This window comes from Tachyglossus aculeatus, chromosome 21 (assembly GCF_015852505.1).
Source record: "Tachyglossus aculeatus isolate mTacAcu1 chromosome 21, mTacAcu1.pri, whole genome shotgun sequence".
Lineage (NCBI taxonomy): Eukaryota > Metazoa > Chordata > Mammalia > Monotremata > Tachyglossidae > Tachyglossus > Tachyglossus aculeatus.
The window spans coordinates 14,605,464-14,625,146 of NC_052086.1; the positions used below are offsets into that span (position 1 = coordinate 14,605,464).

Consider the following 19,683-nt stretch of genomic DNA (forward strand, 5'->3'; position numbering starts at 1 on the left):
ACACCATAATTTATTTTCCTCCTTCTTCTGCCTCTCCCTCTTTCCATCCATCGCCTGCAAGACATGGGAGCCTCAATGGCACCTCTTACTGATTCCTGGTCTCCCAACTCTCCCCTCTGCAGACCCCCATCCAAGTCTTCCCTACCCTTCTTGGCTTCAGAAACTCCACTGGACGACGTGCTCCTTTTTTATGCTATTTGTTAAGCGCTTACTATCATCAATCGTATTTATTGAGCGTTTACTATGTGCTAAGCACCGTACAAAGTAGAGGGTAGATACAAGATAATCAGGTTGGCCGCAGTTCCTGTCCCACATACGGCTCCCAGTCTTTAGAGAAACAGCGTGGCTCAGTGGAAAGAGCCCGAGCTTGGGAGCCAGAGGTCATGGGTTCAAATCCCACCTCCGCCACTTAGCTGTGTGACTTTGGGCAAGTCACTTCACTTCTCTGGGCCTCAGTTACCTCATCTTTAAAATGGGGCTTAGGACTATGAGCCCCACGTGGGGCAACCTGATCACCTTGTAACCTCCCCAGCACTTAGAACAGTGCTTTGCACATAGTAAGCGCTTAATAAATTCCATTAATTATTATTATTATTATTAATCCCCATTTACAGATCAGGTGATCGAGGCATAGAGAAGTTAAGTGATTCGCCCAAGGTCACATGGCGGACAAGTGGAATGCTCTTCGCCCAGAACGGGTGGAGGGAAGGGTTGGAAAGGGCTGGAAAGAGTACACGAATAACAGGGAGGTGAGTGGAAAAAAAACCAGAAGCGAAGAACAAAGTTACGTAAGGAAAAAACCCAATCAGAAATGGCAACATTTACCAGGGAAAAGGATGTGGTCTCACTTTCAGAGCTCAGAATCTTCAGTCCCCAGTCGCAGCACACTCCTCTGGTGGTCATCCCGTCCCTCCCTCGGCTCCTGAGCAAATCTCCACCTCATCCTCCATCCGCTATGGGAGATCTCCGGCCTTCCATTTCCCAGATTCGTGCCCTGTGCTGGTGGGAAGTCTTTTGCTTTTAGGGTTTTTTAAATGGTATTTGTTAAACCCTTACTATGAGCCAGGCGCTGTACAGAGAGAAGCAGCGTCTCCCCCTCCTCCCCCTCCCCATCGCCCCCGCCTTAACTCCTTCCCCTCCCCACAGCACCTGTATATATGTATGTATGTTTGTAAATATTTATTACTCCATTTATTTATTTTACTTGTACATACTTATTCTATTTATTTTATTTTGTTAATATGTTTTGTTTTGTCGTCTGTCTCCCCCTTTTAGACTGTGAGCCCGCTGTTGGGTAGGGACCGTCTCTAGTTGTTGCCAACTTGGACTTCCCAAGCGCTTAGTCCAGTGCTCTGCACGCAGTAAGAGCTCAATAAATACGATTGAATGAATGAATAAAGCACAGGCCTGCGAGTCGGAAGGACATGGGTTCTAATCCTAGCTCCGCCACATGTCCGCTGGGTGACCCTGGGCAAGTCGCTTCACTTCCTGAGCCTCAATTCCCTCATCCGTAAAATGGGGATTGAGAGTGTGAGCCCCATGTTGGGTGGACCGTCTCTATATGTTGCCGACTTGTACTTCGCCTGGTATTCTGATGTCCGGGGCCCAAGGCGAAGGTAAATTAACTCCATCAGGTCTGAGCTCCCCAAAGTCACTCCTTCCTCTTCTCCAACACCCCACCCCTGGCTCTCAACCCTCTCCACTACTCTCCCATCCTTCCCAGCAGTAACTTCAGAGGAGCTCTCCTCCCTCCTCTCAAGTGCTACTCCATCCACCTGTGCTTCAGACCCCATTCCCTCTCATCTTATGAAATCTCTCACCCTCTTCCTCCTCCCCTCTTTAACTTCCATCTTCAACTGCTCACTCTCCACTGGCTCCTTCCCCTCTGCCTTCAAACATGCCCACGTCTCCCCCATCCTAAAAAAACCCCTCTCTTGACCCCACTTCCCCTTGTTGCCAACTTGTACTTCCCAAGCGCTTAGTACAGTGCTCTGCACACAGTAAGCCCTCAATAAATACGATTGAATGAATGAATGAATGCTCTGCACACAGTAAGCGCTCAGTAAATACGATTGAATGAATGAATGTGGGACAGGAACTGTGTCCAACCTTATTAACTTGTATCTAGAGAAGCAGCGTGGCTCAGTGGAAAACAACACGGGATTTGGAGTCAGAGGTCATGGGTTCAAATCCCGGCTCCGCCACTTGTCAGCTGTGTGACTTTGGGCAAGTCACTTCACTTCTCTGGGCCTCAGTTCCCTCATCTGTAAAATGGGGATTAAGACTGTGAGCCCCCCGTGGGACAACCTGATCACCTTGTAACCTCCCCAGCATTTAGAACAGTGCTTTGCACATAATAAGCGCTTAATAAATGCCATTATTATTATATTATTATTATTATTATTATCTAACCCAGTGCTTAGAACAGTGCTTGGCACATAATAAGTGCTTAACACATACAGTAATAACAATAATACTGACCACAGGGAGAGATCCACGGTAATCAGGTTGGACACAGTCCATGTCATTCATTCATTCAGTCGTATTTATTGAGCACTTACTGTGTGCAAAGCACGGTACTAAGCGCTTGGGAAAGTACAATACAACAGTAAACAGTGACATTCCTTGGGAAAGTACAATACAACAGTAAACCGTAAACAGTGACATTCCCTGCCCATTCATTCATTCAATCGTATTTATTGAGTGCTTACTGTGTGCAGAGCACAGTACTAAGCGCTTGGGAAGTCCAAGTCAGCAACAAATAGAGACGGTCCCTACCCAACAGCGGGCTCACAGTCTAGAAGGGGGAGACGGAGAACAAAACAAAACATATAAACCAAATAAAATAAATAGAATAAATATGTACAAGTAAAATAAATTCATTCATTCATTCACTCAATCGTATTTATTGAGCGCTTACTATGTGCAGAGCACTGGACTAAGCACTTGGGAAGTACACGTTGGCAACATCTAGAGACGGTCCCTACCCAACAACGGGCTCACAGTCTAGAAGGGGGAGACAGAGAACAAAACAAAGCATATTAACAAAATAAAATAAATAGAATAAATATGTACAAGTAAAATAAATTCATTCATTCATTCAATCATATTTATTGAGCGCTTACTATGTGCAGAGCACTGGACTAAGCACTTGGGAAGTACAAGTTGGCAACATCTAGAGACGGTCCCTACCCAACAACGGGCTCACAGTCTAGAAGGGGGGAGACAGAGAACAAAACAAAGCATATTAACAAAATAAAATAAATAGAATAAATATGTACAAGTAAAATAAATTCATTCATTCATTCAATCATATTTATTGAGCGCTTACTATGTGCAGAGCACTGGACTAAGCACTTGGGAAGTACAAGTTGGCAACATCTAGAGACGGTCCCTACCCAACAACGGGCTCACAGTCTAGAAGGGGGAGACAGAGAACAAAACAAAGCATATTAACAAAATAAAATAAATAGAATAAATATGTACAAGTAAAATAAATTCATTCATTCATTCAATCATATTTATTGAGCGCTTACTATGTGCAGAGCACTGGACTAAGCGCTTGGGAAGTCCAAGTTGGCAACATCTAGAGACGGTCCCTACCCAACAACGGGCTCACAGTCTAGAAGGGGGAGACAGAGAACCAAACAAAGCATATTAACAAAATAAAATAAATAGAATAAATTTGTACAAGTAAAATAAATTCATTCATTCATTCAGTGAATTAATTGAATTCCCACAACATGCTAGAGATGGGGAGACAGACAGTAATACAAATAAATAAAATTACAGCTATGTGCTTCGGAGCTGGGAGGGGGGAAAAGCCAAGGGGGCAAGTCAGGGCGATGCAGAAGAGAGTGGGAGATGAGGAAAAGTGGAACTTGGTCTGAGAAAGCCCGCTGGAGGAGATGTGCCTTCAATAAGGCTTTGAAGCAGGAGAGAGTGGTTGTCTGTTGGATTTGAGGAGGGGGGACATTTTTGGCCAGAGGCAGGACGTGAGCTAGGGGTTGATGGTAAGACAGGCAAGATGAAGGCAGAGTGAGAAGGTCAGCACCAGAGGAGCAAAGTGTGCGGGCTCGGTTGTAGAAGGAGAAAAGCAAAGTGAGGGAGGAGGGGCAAGGTGATGGACTGCTTTAAAGCCAATGGAGTGGAGTTTTTGTTCGATAGGGAGGTGGATGGGAAACCACTAGAGTCTTTTGAGGAGCGGGGTGACGTGTCCAGAACTTTTTGTAGAAAAATGATCTGGGCCACAGAGTGAAGTCTGGACAGGAGGTTGGGAGGTGAGCAAGGAGGCTGATGCAGTAATCCAGGCGGGACGGGATGAGTGATTGTATTAATATGGTAGCGGTATGATTGGAGAGGAAAAGGGCGGATTTTAGCGATGTTGTGAAGGTGCGACCGGCAGGATTTGGTGACGGATTGAATATGTGGGTTGCCGTCAAGCCAAAAACAGCCAAAAAATTTGGTCTCTCCCCTTCCAGCTTCAATTTAAATAGCCAATCCACTCCAAAACAAGTAGCATAGGAGGGTGACGGCCGGGGGGGAGGGCCTATCTAAGGGTGGTCTGCAGGCGAACCCGTCCCCACTGACGGCCGCCCACGGCCCAGCTGAGGTCATACATTGCCAAGATCCGCCCTTTCCTCTCCATCCATACCGCTACCCTGCTCATTCAAGCTCTCATCCTATCCCGTCTGGACTACTGCATCAGCCTTCTCTCTGATCTCCCATCCTCGTGTCTCTCTCCACTTCAATCCATACTTCATGCTGCTGCCCGGATTATCTTTGTCCAGAAACGCTCTGGGCATATTACTCCCCTCCTCAAAAATCTCCAGTGGCTACCAATCAATCTGCGCATCAGGCAGAAACTCCTCACCCTGGGCTTCAAGGCTGTCCATCCATCACCTCGCCCCCTCCTCCCTCACCTCCCTTCTGTCCTTCTCCAGCCCAGCCCGCACCCTCCGCTCCTCCGCCGCTAATCTCCTCACCGTACCTCGTTCTCGCCTGTCCCGCCATCGACCCCTGGCCCACGTCCTCCCCCGGGCCTGGAATGGCCTCCCTCTGCCCATCCGCCAAGCTCGCTCTCTTCCTCCCTTCAAGGCCCTGCTGAGAGCTCACCTCCTCCAGGAGACCTTCCCAGACTGAGCCCCTTCCTTCCTCTCCCCCTCGTCCCCCTCTCCATCCCCCCATCTTACCTCCTTCCTTTCCCCACAGCACCTGTATATATGTATATATGTTTGTACATATTTATTACTCTATTTATTTATTTATTTTACTTGTACATATCTATTCTATTTATTTTATTTTGTTAGTATGTTTGGTTTTGTTCTCTGTCTCCCCCTTCTAGACTGTGAGCCCACTGTTGGGTAGGGACTGTCTCTATATGTTGCCAATTTGTACTTCCCAAGCGCTTAGTACAGTGCTCTGCACATAGTAAGCGCTCAATAAATACGATTGATGATGATGATTCATTCATTCATTCAATCGTATTTATTGAGCGCTTACTGTGTGCAGAGCACTGGACTAAGGAAGTACAAGTCGGCAACATATAGAGATGGTCCCTACCCAACAACGAGCTCACAGTCTAGAAGGGGGAGACAGAAAACAAAACAAAACATGTGGACAGGTGATCGGCTCCGTTCCCTGCTCCGGCTGGCAAGGGACCGCATCAGGGGTGCTCAGGGTGGGTCTGCCCTGCCAGTATGGCCCATTTATGAGCCTGGAACTTTCTTCTTCCCCAGGATAAAATCAGATTTCAATGTTTTTATCGTCATTTGGGGAACGGTTGGACTTTTGGACTAGCTCTCGCCACTGCCCATTTCCCCGCCCCACCCATTTCCACCTTCCCTTGGTCACCTGCATCCTTCCCTGGTGTCGGACACCCACTGTCCAGCCGGACGAACAGCCTGTACAGGGTGATAATAAAAATAATAATTGCGGTATTTGTTAAATGCTCACTATGTGCCGGGCACTGTATTAAGCGCTGGGATGGATACAAGCAAATCGGGTTGGACACAGTCCCTGCCCCACGTGGGGCTCACAGTTGCAAAGCCCATTTTGCAGATGAGGGAACTGAGGCAGAGAGAAGGGAAGTGACTGGCCCAAGGTCACAGAGCAGACAAGGGGTAGGGCCGGGATTCCAACTCCCAGGCCTGTGCTCTGCACACTGTGTCACGCTGCTTTTTTGGGTGCTGGCCCAAATGTGCTCCTAGTTCAGCGTGACCTCTCAAAAATAATAATAATAATGGTATTTGTTAAGCGCTTTCTCTGTGCCAAGCATCGTTCTAAGCACTGGGGTAGATACAAGGTAATCAGATTGTCCCACGTGAGGCTCCCGGTCTTCACCCCCATTTTCCAGATGAGGTAGCTGAGGCCCGGAGAAGTGAAGTGACTTGCCCAAAGTCCCACAGCTGACAAGTGGCAGAGCCAGGATTAGAACCCGTGACCTCTGGCTCTCTTGCCGCTGAGCCACGCTGCTTCGGAAAGAGCACAGACGCAGCAGGCAGGAGATTCAGGCCTTGATCCCAGTTCCACCACTGGCCTGCTGTGTTTCCTTGGCCTAGTCGCTTAAAATCTCTGGGCCTCAGTTTCCTCATCTGTAAAATGTGGATTGAGACTGTGGGCCCCAGGTGGGATAGGGTTCCTGTTACGATCTGATTATCTTATCTTTGCCTCAGCGTTTCACACGTAGCAAGCGCTCGGTAAATACCATCGTTATTGCCAGTGGAGTTATTGCCACTGACATCCTTGCTTCCAACCACCTACCAATCAATCGATCAATCAATCAATCATGTTTATTGAGCACTGACTATGTGTAGAGCCCTGTCCTAGGTGGTTGGGAGAGGCGTACCATACAATCGAACTGGTCGACATGATGCCTCCCCACAAGGAGCTTACAGTCGGGAGAAATGGCAGAGTGTAAATAATAACGATGGCATTTGTTAAGCGCTTACTATGTGCCAAGCCCTGTTCTAAGCACTGTGGGGGGGGATACAAGGTGATCAGGTTGTCCCATGTGGGGCTCACAGTCTTCATCCCCATTTTACAGATGAGGGAACTGAGGCTCAGAGAAGTTAACTGACTTGCCCAAGGTCACACAGCAGACACATGGAGGAACCGGAATTAGAACCCATGACCTCTGACTCCCAAGCCCGTGCTCTTTCCACTGGGCCACACTGCTTCTAAATAATAATAATAATGTTGGTATTTGTTAAGCACTTACTATGTGCAAAGCACTGTTCTAAGCGCTGGGGGAATACAAGGAGATGAGGTTGTCCCACGGGGGGCTCACAGTCTTCATCCCCATTTTACAGATGAGGGAACTGAGGCTCAGAGAAGTGAAGTGACTTGCCCAAGGTCACACAGCAGGCACGTGGCGGAGCCAGAAATTAGAACCCATTACCTCTGACTCCCTAGCTTGGGCTCTTTCCACTGAGCCACACTGCTTCTAAATAATAATAATAATGACGGTATTTGTTAAGCGCTTACTATGTGCAAAGCACTGTTCTAAGCTCTGGGGGAATACAAGGAGATGAGGTTGTCCCATGTGGGGCTCACAGTCTTCATCCCCATTTTACAGATGAGGGAACTGAGGCTCAGAGAAGTGAAGTGACTTGCCCAAGGTCACACAGCAGGCATGTTGCGGAGCCGGGATTAGAACCCATGACCTTTGACTCCCAAGCCCGGGCTCTTTCCACTGAGCCCTGCTGCTTCTAAATGAGCCCTGTTTACCATCTGCAAATACTGGACATCTCTCATTCATTCATTCAATCACATTTATTGAGCGCTTACTGTGCGCAGAGCACTGTACTAAGCGCTTGGGAAGTACAAGTTGGCAACAGATAGGGACGGTCCCTACCCGACAGCGGGCTCTCTGGCCTCTTCTGAGGCATTTAGCCTGAAAATCAGGCCGTTGGCTTTCGGCTGGATATTTCTGGATTATTTTCTCTCTCTTCTCGTCACTTGCCAGATCCTTTCTCAGTGCTCCCGAGCAAGACTCCCCACCTTAGTCCAGTGCTCTGCACACAGTAAGCGCTCAATAAATACGACTGAATGAATGAATGACCTGCGAGAATACATTCCTGGCATTTACCGAGCACCTACTGTCTCAAGAGGCAGGGCCGAATCTCCCTTTGGAGAACCAGCGTGGCTCAGTGGAAAGAGCCCGGGCTTTGGAGTCAGAGGTCATGGGTTCAAATCCCGGCCCCACCAATTGTCAGCTGGGTGACTTTGGGCAAGTCACTTCACTTCTCTGGGCCTCAGTTCCCTCATCTGGAAAATGGGGATTAAAACTGTGAGCCCCCCGTGGGACAACCTGATCACCTTGTAACCTCCCCAGCGCTTAGAACAGTGCTTTGCACATAGTAAGCGCTTAATATATGCCATCAAAAAAAAAACGAAGCATGGTCTAGTGGACAGAACATGGTTCGTGGAGTCAGAGGACCTGGGTTCTTTTCCCAGGTGACTCATCTACTGTGTGACCTTGGGTAAGTCACCTCACTTCTCTACTAATAATAATTATGGTACTTAGAGAAGCAGCGTGGCTCAGTGGAAAGAGCCCGGGCTTGGGAGTCAGAGGTCATGGGTTCGAATCCTGCCTCAGCCACTTGTCAGTTGTGTGACCTTGGGCAAGCCACTTAACTTCTCTGTGCCTCAGTTACCTCATCTGTAAAATGGGGATTACGACTGTGAGCCCCACGCAGAACAACCTGATCACCTTGTATCCCCCCCAGCGCTTAGAACAGTGCTTTGCACATAGTAAGCGCTTAACAAATACCATCATTATTATTATTATTATTATTATTATTATTATTAAGGGCTTACTACGTGCCTAACAGTGTTCTAAGCACTGGAGTAGATACAAGTTAATGAGGTTGGACGCGGTCCCTGTCCCACATGGGGCTCACGCTCTTAATCCCCATTTTACAGACGAGATAACTGAGGCCCAGAGAAGTGAAGTGACTTGCCCAAGGTCACACGGCTGACATGTGGCAGAGCCAGGATAAGAACCCAGTTCCTGGTGACTTTCAGGCCCGTGGCCCTCTCCACTAAGCCCTGCTGCTTCTCTGTCCCTCAGTTGCCTCATCTGGAAAATGGGGATGAAGATCATGAACCCCATGTGGGCAGGGGCTGATTGATTAGCTTGTCTCTACTCCATCGCTTAGTACAGTGCCTGGCATGTAATAAGCACTTTACAAATATCAGTTTTTTTAAAAAAAGAGCGGAATGACTCCCCCAACCCCAGAGTGGCCAGGACCCTTAAAGATGAGGCTGCGACCCAGAAACCCTTCAGGCCTGGAAATTAATATACCTCCAGGATCTGACAGAAACTAGACCCAGCCTAAAGTAACGTCGGGCGGCAGGCAAATAGGAGGTTTAGTTAAAATGGCAAATCCACCCCTGGGCCCCAGTTGGGAATGGATTTCTATTGGGCATTTGAAGGCCAGCAAAAGATTTAGGCTACAGAACTGTAAGCAGAGGGAAGATATGTCATACTGTCTGAAGAATAGTAATTTGATATTTGTTAAGCATTTACTAGGTTCCCAAGCACCGCAGCAGATATAATATATGCAGGTCAGACACGGTCCCTGACCCACATGGGACTCACAGTTTAAGGTTGGGAGAAAACAAGAACAGTGCTTTGCATATAGTAAGTGCTTAATAAATGCCATTATTATTATTATTATTGTTATTATTATTATTATTAACAAGTATTTTAAGCTCCATTTTACAGATGAAGAAACTGAGGCACAGAGCAGTTCGGCGACTTGCCCTAAGGTTACACAGCAGGAAAATGGTGGAGCTAAGATTAACAATAATAATAATAATAATAATAATAATAATAATGGCATTTGTTAAGCACTTACTATGTGCAAAGCCCTGTTCTAAGCGCTGGGGGGATACAAGGTGATCAGGTTGTCCCGCGTGGGGCTCACAGTCTTAATCCCCATTTTACAGATGAGGTAACTGAGGCACAGAGAAGTGAAATGACTTGCCCAAAGTCACACAGCTGACAAGTGGCAGAGCAGGGATTCGAAACCATGACCTCTGACTCCCAAGCCCGGGCTCTTTCCACTGAGCCACGCTGCTTCTCTTTAGCTGATTATTATTGTTATTATTATTATTATGGCATTTGTTAAGTGCTTACTATGTGCAGAGCACTGTTCTAAGCACTGGGGGGGATACAAGGTGATCAAGTTGTCCCACGTGGGGCTCACAGTCTTAATCCCTATTTTACAGATGAGATAACTGAGGCTCAGAGAAGTTAAGTGACTTGCCCAAGGTCACACAGCAGACATGTGGCGGAGCCGGGATTTGAACCCATGACCTCTGGCTCCAAAGCCTGGGCTCTTTCCACTGAGCCATCCTGCTTCTCTAATCCAGTTGGACACAGTCCACGTCCCACACAGGGCGCTCATTCTTAATCCCCATTTTACAGATGAGGTAACTGAGGCACAGAGAAATGAAGTTGCTTGCCCAAGACCATCCAGCCCACAGGTGGTGGAGCCAGGATTAGAACCCATGACCTTCTGACTCTCAGGCCCGTGCTCTAGCCACTAATCCATGGCACTTAACTTCTAGACTGTGAGCCCACTGTTGGGTAGGGACTGTCTCTCTATGTTGCCAACTTGTACTTCCCAAGCGCTTAGTCCAGTGCTCTGCACACAGTAAGCGCTCAATAAATACGATTGATTGATTGATTGATTGTGCCTCAGTTACCTCATCTGTAAAATGGGGATTAAGAGTGTGAGCCCCCCAGTGCTGTTTCCCCTGTGCCACGGTGCTTCCATTTCTTTTAGACTGTGAGCTCACTGTTGGGTAGGGACTGTCTCTATATGTTGCCAATTTGTACTTCCCAAGCGCTTAGTACAGTGCTCTGCACATAGTAAGCACTCAATAAATACGATTGATGATGATGATGATGATTTCTTGCATTGGGCTGAGATGCAGGCCTCAAGTCCAAGGAATAACTCGGTAACAGTAGCTCAGGGCAGCTCTTGGGTCTCTCCTGGGGGCCGGAGGTCAGTTCCTTGGGTCACACGGGCCGGTGAATCACTATGGGTCTATTTCCGGCTCCAAGCTTCAGCTCTGCTGCCTGTTCTGCCGGATTCAGCCTCTCTGTGGCGGGGGGCCACTGTGCAGAAACACTCTGGGCATGTTACTCCCCTCCTCAAAAATCTCCAGTGGGCTACCAATCAACCTACGCATCAGGCAAAAACTCCTCACTCTGGGCTTCAAGGCTGTCCATCCATCCCCTCGCCCCGTCCTCCCTCACCTCCCTTGTGTCCTTCTCCAGCCCAGCCCGCACCCTCCGCTCCTCTTTGGCCGCTCACCTCCTCACTGGGCCTCGTTCTCGCCCGTCCCACCATCGACCCCTGGCCCATGTCCTCCCCCTGGCCCGGAATGCCCTCCCTCCGCACATCCACCAAACTAGCTTCTCTTCCTCCCTTCAAAGCCCTACTGAGAGCTCACCTCTTCCAGGAGGCCTTCCCACACTAAGCCCCCTCCTTCCTCTCCCCCTCCTCCCCATCCCACCGCCTTACCTCCTTCCCCTCCCCACAGCACCTGTATATATGTTTGTACAGATTTATTACTCCATTTATTTATTTTACTTGTCCATAGTTATTCTATTTATTTTATTTTGTTAATATGTTTTGTTTTGTTGTCTGTCTCCCCCTTCTAGATTGGGAGCCCGCTGTTGGGTAGTGACCGTCTCTATATGTTGCCAACTTGGACTTCCCAAGCACTTAGTACAGTGCTCTGCACACAGTAAGCGCTCAATAAATACGATTGATTGATTGATTGATTGACTGAATGAATGAATGGTCCTCAGGGCTCTGCTCGGGCAATCTGACTCATTGGATTACGGAGGACGCTCAAGACGGGTTCTTCTGCACACTTTGGGGAAAGCTCCTCCCCAAGACTCCAGCCCACTTGGTTCCTCCTCCTCCCCTCCCCATCGTCCCCCTTCCCCACAGCACTTGTATCTATTTGTACATATTTATTACTCCATTTATTTTATTTGTACATATTTACTATATTTATTTTATTAATGATGTGTACATAGCTATAACTCTATTTATTCTGATGGTATTGACACCTGTCTACTTGTTTTGTTTTGTTGTCTGTCTCCCCCTTCTAGACTGTGAGCCCGTTGTTGGGTAGAGACTTTATATGTTGCCGATTTGTACTTCCCAAGTGCTTAGTACAGTGCTCCATACACAGTAAGTGCTCCATAAATACGATTGAATGAATGAATGAATAAATGAATGAATGAATTCCAGGCCAAACAGCAAGCCCTGGCTTAGACTGTAAATTTATAATAATAATACTTGTTAAACACTTACTATATGCCAAGAACTGTTCTAAGGACTGGCGCAGCTATAAGTCAATCAGTTTGGCCACAGTCCCTGTCCCATGTGGGCCTCACACTCTTATCTCCATTTTACAGATGAGGTAACGGAGGCACAGTCATACAGGCAGTGGACGGGTCTGCTAATTCTGCTGCATTGTACTCTCCCAAGCGCTTAGTCCGGTGCTCTGCACATAGTAAGCGCTCACTCAATACCATTGACTGATTGATTAGACAGTAAAAGAGAGCCAGAGTCAAACAGAGCCGGGCAGAGAAGGAGAGCTGGAGGTAAATGAAGAATGAGGAAGAGACAACGAGACTGACGGGCCAAAACAGAAAGGGAAATAGACCAAAAAATAAAATGAAACGTCCTTATTCTCTGGCTTTCTCTCTCTCCTCCATTCCTCTTTCTTCTACCCACACAGCCCTTCGACCTCTGTCTTCTCCTGTCCCCAAACTCCAAGAACAAGGCCTCTTCCTTCACTTCTGCCGTCCCCCAAGCCTCTCCTCAGTCTCTCTAGCCCTCCTCCCAGGGTTTTCCCCACTGCCCATCCTTCCACCTGTAACCTCCCCACGCTTCCTAGTCTCTCTCCTCCCTCTTCAAGCTAAGGGTCGACTCCTGAAGTACTCACTTTGCCCTCTTCTCTTTGTCCCGACACCTCCCAATCTCCCTCTGCGGTTTTTTGTTTTTGTTAGGTTTCGTGGTACTTGTTAAGCGCTTACTATGTGTCAAGCGTGGTTCTAAGCGCTAGGGTAGGTAAGAGACAATTAGGTCGGACCCAGCCCCTGTCCCACATGGGGATCACAGTCTTAAATAGGAGGGAGAACAGCTATTGAACCACCATATTACAGTTGAGGAAACTGAGGCATGGAAAAGTTAAGTGACTTGCCCATGGTCACAGAGCAAGCAATTGATGGAACAATTGGCAGAGCCAGGATTTGAACCCGGGTTCTCTGATTCCCAGGCAGGTGCTTTTTCCACTAGACCACGCCGCTTCCCGGCGTCTTCTAGTTTCCATAATCTCCTGACTTTTTTCCTCGTCTCCAGCTTCTTTCCTTTCTCCCAAAGATGCCAGTTAAAAAGAATTTCCCTCCATCTTTTCCAAGTACCGCTCACTCCACTCAAAATATAGAGTTCCTCTCCCTCTCCTCTCCCAGTGGCTCCCTGTCTCCTTATTCATCTCCCTTAACCCACGGGTCTCCTCTTCCCCCAGCCACCGAGTCTCTCTCCAAGCTTTCCAAACTCCCTCCCTGCTGCCAACTCCAGATCTCCGGCCTCCTCCTTTAGTTCAGTCCCCTTCCTTCCCCGAGCCTCCTGTAAAAACCCTTACCTTTCCCTCCAACCAACTGCCTTTCCCCACTTCTTCCAGTAATACCTCCTAATTCTCCTCCTTTCTTGGGGAAGGTGTCCTCTCTTCTACTCTCCCTCTGCTGCAGTTTCCTCTCCACCTCTCGAGCGCTTCCATTCCCTCCTCTCTTCTTTTCCTGCCTTCCCTCTCTTTCTCTGTTCCCTATAACCAGCTCCATTTCCTCACAACTCCCTCAACCTCTCCTTCCCCACTCGGGCCTCCTTTATAATAATAATAATAATGGCATTTATTAAGCGCTTACTATGTGCAAAGCACTGTTCTTTATCTGCAGACGACCTCCCTCCCCGGGCTACCCACCTCACCTTCCTGCATCCTCCGACTCAGTTCCCGTTCCCTCCTTATTGTCCTTGAGTTTTTATTTCTGCAGCTTCTCTTTTCTTTCACCTTCCTCTCTGCTGTCTCTTCTTCCCCTCCAAATATCCCTTCTGCTCTCTTCACCTTCTAGACTGTGAGCCCACTGTTGGGTAGGGACCGTCTCTATATGTTGCCAACTTGTACTTCCCAAGCACTTAGTACAGTGCTCTGCACACAGTAATCACTCAATAAATATGATTGATTGATTGATTCACCTCCCAGGTCCCCCTGTCCAACCACTATTTCCCTTGACAGCAGGGTGTCATTCAATCCATCAAGGTATTGATTGAGCACTTGAGCAGAGCAGGGTACTAAGCGCTTGGGAGAGGAATCCGATCCAATAGAGTTGGTAGGCAAGGTCCCTGCCCCGGAGGAACTTACAGCCTAGTGGTTTTATACCAGACGGTCTGGTTTGCAGCTGGTCTGTTTCCTGTCCAGTACTGGGAACCGAGCAGGGTCAAGTCAGCAAAGAGGGTCCGGTTTTTTTATCTACCATCCGTGACCACCTACTTCCATTCATTCTCATTTCAGCTCCCATTCCTGGATCCTAGACTCGCCTAGGATCATCCAGCCCCGTCCTCCCAAGCTTCAACCTCTTTTTTTCTCTCTCATTCTCCCTTTCCCCACCTTCCCAGCTTTTTTCCCGATGCCACCTCTTCCAGAAAATTTCCTCCCACTCCCCTTTCTTGTTGCCAACCTCCTCTTCTTCACGAGAAGCAGCAAGGAGCCGTGGATAGAGCACGGGCTTGAGAGTCCGAAGGTCATGGGTTCTAATATCGGCTACGCCACTCGTCTGCTGCGTGACCTTGGGCAAGTCACTTCTCTGGGCCTCAGTTACCTCATCTGGAAAATGGGGATTGAGACTGTGAGTCCCACACGGGACAGGGACTCTGTCCAACTCCATTTGGCCCTATCCGCCTCAGCACTTAGTACAGTGCCTGGCTCATAGTAAGCGCTTAACAAATGCCATCATTATAATTACTGTTATTTCCATTGCTCCCTTCCCTGAAGCCTTCATCAGCCTCCTCTCTAACCAGAACCTTCAGCCTTCCCCTGCCCCCTTTTTCCAATCCTCCTTGGCTGCTATCTCTCCCCTCACTGGCCTCTTCACTCTGCAATTTTTGGCTTTACCGCCTGAAATTGGAAATCACCTGGCGTGCCTGACATCTCCATCCCCAGAGATCTCCCAGCCATTGTCTCCCTCTAACAATACTAACAATGATGGTATTTGTTAAGCACTTACTCTGTGCCGGGCACTGTAGTAAGCACTGGGGTGGATACAAGCAAATTGAGTTGGATGCAGTCCCTGCCCCGCGTGGGGCTCCCAATCTCAATCTCCATTTTACCGATGAGCTAACTGAGGCACAGAGGAGTGAAGTGACTTGCAGACCAGTGGTTGAGCCGGGATTAGAACCCAGATCCTTCTGACTCCTGGACCGTGCTGCTTCTCTAGACTGTAAGCTCGCAGTGGGCAGGGAATGAGTCTACCAATTCTGTTGTATCGTACTCTCCCAAGTGCCAAAGAAAGTGCTCTGCACACAGTAAGCACTCACTAAATCCCAACTGCTTGACTGACCATATCGTACCACCTCCAGTTCTTCTGTTCCCACTGTTGGGTAGGGACCGTCTCTATATGTTGCCAACTTGTACTTCCCAAGCGCTTAGTACAGTGCTCTGCACACAGTAAGTGCTCAATAAATACAATTGATTGATTGATTGATTGATTGAGTCTGTTGTTCCTCAAGATCCAGAGGACGCTGATCTTTGGACCCACAGCAGTTCCCTCTCCTGAGACTATCTCAATCTCCCAGTTCTTTCCCCCACTTTGGGCAAACCATACTTTTCATCTGACACTTCAGTCTCTCCCTTCATGTCCCTTTCCTTCCTGTTTTCTGGCTCCCACCGCTTCCTAGGAAGTTCAGTAAATTCTGCTCATTGACACATATGTTGGATCATATCCCCATCCCCATTCCCCCCATCCCCATGGGATCCCCATCCCCCCCCCCGCCCTACCTCCTTCCCCTCCCCACAGCACCTGTATATATGTTTGTACAGATTTATTACTCTATTTATTTTACTTGTACATATTTACTATTCTATTTATTGTGTTAATGATGTGCATCTAGCTCTATTTCTATTTATTCTGATGACTTGACACCTATCCACATGTTTTGTCTTGTTGTCTGTCTCCCCCTTCTAGACTGTGAGCCCGCTGTTGGGTAGGGACCGTCTCTATATGTTGCCAACTTGGACTTCCCAAGCGCTTAGCACAGTGCTCTGCACACAGTAAGCGCTCAATAAATACGATTGAATGAATGAATGAATCATGTTTGAAATCCTGAAATTTTCCTCCCCACTTAAACTGTAAGCCCCATATGGGACAGGGACCATGTCTGATCAGATGGTACCGAATTTACCCCAACACAGTCCTTAGGATCTAGTAAGCACTTAACAAATACCATAATCAATATTATCTAACATATAATATTAATATAATAATAATACTAATTGTGGTATTTGTTAAGCGCTTACCAAGTACCAGTTCTAAGAACTGGGGTAGATTCAGTTGGACACAGTCACTGTCCCACTTGGGGCTCACACTCTTAATCCCCATTTTACAGATGAGGTAACTGAGGCACAGAGAAGTGAAGTGACTTGCCCAAGGTTACACAGCAGACATGTGGCAGAGATGGTATTAGAACCCACATCCTCTGATTCCCATGCCAGTGCTCTTTCCACTAAACTATGCTTCTTCACATTATTATTATTATTATTATTATTATTATTATCATTATTATTATTATTATATCGTTCTCTCTAGAACTGCCTCATATCTTTTCTCCTATTCCTCCAACCAGCAAACATTTACCCATTTTCTGGTGTCCTTCAGACATGAGGTACCCTGCTTCCCAACCCTTTCATCTAAATTCTTTCTTCCATTCTTCCTTCACCCAATCTTTTACCACCTCCCTCCACAATACACCATTTCACAACAAACTGCTTCACTTCAAACTCCATCACTTCTATCCCAACTCCTGTCAAGGTGTCCCAATTCCTCTCCCATTTTTCCTGAACTCCTGGGATTCACCAACTTTAAAATGATCCCCACCAAATCTTCTCCTCTTTTTCCCACCACAGCTCCGAACTTCCCAGTCTTTCCCATCTCCCTCGACAGCAGCCGGGCACCCCAGCTTACAAAAACGGCTCCCCTCCAGAATCGACCACCTTGTATTTCATTGTCGACCGGGGCCGCTGCCTCCCCCAGCTCCCCTGAAGTATTGGGGAAACTCCTCAAAAGAGGGGATAAGCTTCCATCTATTCTTCATTTATATTAATGTCTGTCTTCCCTTCTAGATTGTAAGTTCGTTGTGGGCAGGAAACATGTCTGTTTATCATTATAAGGTACTCTCCCAAGAGCTTAGTACAGTGCTCTGCACACGCTAAGCACCCAATAAATACGACTGACTGACTAGTCCTTTTCCAGCACCTCATCTCCCAAGTTTTCTTCTCTGCTCTCCCAGAACCTTCCAATATACACCAGTTCCACCCGGGCCTCCTCCCATCTTCACTTCAAAATGCGAAGGATCTCTCCCAACCCATCACCCTTCTCTAACTCTCATTCCTCTGTCCAGATGTCACCCAGAAGCTCTCGGTCCTGCTCCCCTCCTGCCCCTAGAATACTGGGGCTCCCCTTCAAAATTCAGAGTTTCCCTCTTCCAGACCCACTTCTTTTTCCATCCCCTGTCCCCTTCCCAACGTCCAGCCCCACCCCACTGGGTTCACCCTCCCAACCCCGTAAATGACCAAGGTGCCCTCCTGGAAATTCAAGGTCCCCAGGATGTTTCCTCCCTCCAGCAATTAGAACAGTGCTTTGCACATAGTAAGCACTTAATAAATGCCATTATTATTATTATTATTATTATTATTATTATTATCAATCTCCCACCCCTCAAGGCCCAGTTCATTTTGTGGTGTCTCGTCTAGATTTAAAACTTGGGGGACTTTCGATCCTCCAAACCCCTCACCGAACTCCCATTACACAGTAGTCTCCCTCTGCGTCTCTCCCCCTCTTTCTCTCTCGACATCTTCCCAACCTCCACAAAATATCATCCCCCCAAGTCACGACCCATCTCCTGAATCCCCCTCTCCAACATCTCAGTTCCTCCAGCACCTCTCCCCCCACCAGCTCTCAGATACTGGGGATCCTGGCCCCCCTCGCTTCTTCCCACCCAATTTCCCTGCCTCAGGTCCTGGAGTATTCCGGCCCTGCCCAAGGTCCCCCAGACCCTTCGAAATACTGGGATTACCCTCAAAATGAACCCAGCTATCTTCTAATAGCTCTTTTCCTTTCATCCAGGGCCCGTCGGCCTCCCCGGTGCCCATTCCCCCGAAATAATAGGGTTTCCATTGAAATCATCACGGGGGGGCCAGTCCATGGGGGTACCTCCTCTGGAGACCAGGGATTCCAGGCCTCCAATCCATCTCCATCTCTCTCGACATCCAACCCCCGCTTCTCCCAACCCCTGATCCCATCCCTGCAATACATTGGGCAATATGTTGGGATGGGGGGGCCCAAATCCCACTTCGTACCACCACCCCCAGGCTCCCTACCCTTGCAGGTCTCTTCTCCCCACCTCCTTGGATATCTGGGTGCCCGTGGGAAATCTGGGGGTGCCCTCTAAATCTGGAGGGGGCCACGGGTCCTGCGAAGTGCCAGCTGTCGAATGCCCCTTCTCTGAGTCCAGGGGGTGGCTGCTGTGGCCCAAGGCACCCGACCAATCTTGGGGGGCTCCCCCACACCCCCCACTCACACTCCTCAGCTCCTGGGTCCGGTCCTTCATCTTGCGGCCGCTTCTGCTCCTCTCCTCCTCCTCCTCCTCCTCCTCTTTTTCTCCTCCTCCTCCTCCTCCTCCTTTTCTCCTCCTCCTCTTCTTCTCCTCCTCCTGCTCCTGCGGGAACTGAGGGCACAGGACGCCTGGGTTCCTCCCCGGGGCCGGGGCCTGGGCTGCGGTGGCGATGCGGCTGCGGCAGAGGGATGGAGGGATGCGGGAGAGGAGGCGGGGGGCGGGGGGAGAGACACGGAGAGGAGACAGGGAATGAAGGGAAGGAAAGGGAAGGGAGGGGGGACAACTCCAGGGAAGGTGGGGAAGGGGGGGAGGGAACCAGGGGGCATGCGCACCTAGAGGCCTGGATGGGGGGGGATTGGGCAGGAGTGGGAATCAAGCGGGCATGGTGAGGAAGGGGCGGGGGGGGAATTCCAGGAGGGGCTGGGGGGAGTCAAGGGAGAGAGGGAGGACCAGCAAGGGAGAGAGAAAAAGGATGGAAAATGGAAGAGGGGGAGATGGGAAGCTGCAGAAGTGGGGATGGGAGTGGGATGGAGCGGTTGGGTCTTTCCAGATCTTGAGCTGGGGTACGTATGTGTCTGTGGGTCTAAGAGGGATCACCAGCAAGGGAGAGAGAAAAAGGATGGAAAATGGAAGAGGGGGAGATGGGAAGCTGCAGAAGTGGGGATGGGAGTGGGATGGAGCGGTTGGGTCTTTCCATATCTTGAGCTGGAGTATGTATGTGTCTGTGGGTCTAAGAGGGATTACCAGCAAGGGAGAGAGAAAA

The 19,683-nt window shown here is 48.7% G+C and overlaps 1 protein-coding gene across 1 annotated transcript in view; it reads right to left on the reverse strand.

The window, feature by feature from the left end:
• The window catches only part of STX1B (syntaxin 1B), a 41,841-nt gene extending 22,710 nt beyond the window's left edge, over nt 1-19,131 (reverse strand). The window contains exon 1 of the mRNA XM_038763406.1: nt 18,885-19,131. Within this exon, the coding sequence (XP_038619334.1) occupies nt 18,885-18,914 (30 nt within the window). The 5' untranslated portion in view covers nt 18,915-19,131. The remainder of the gene's footprint in view (nt 1-18,884) is intronic.
• Nucleotides 19,132-19,683: the final 552 nt, after the last annotated feature.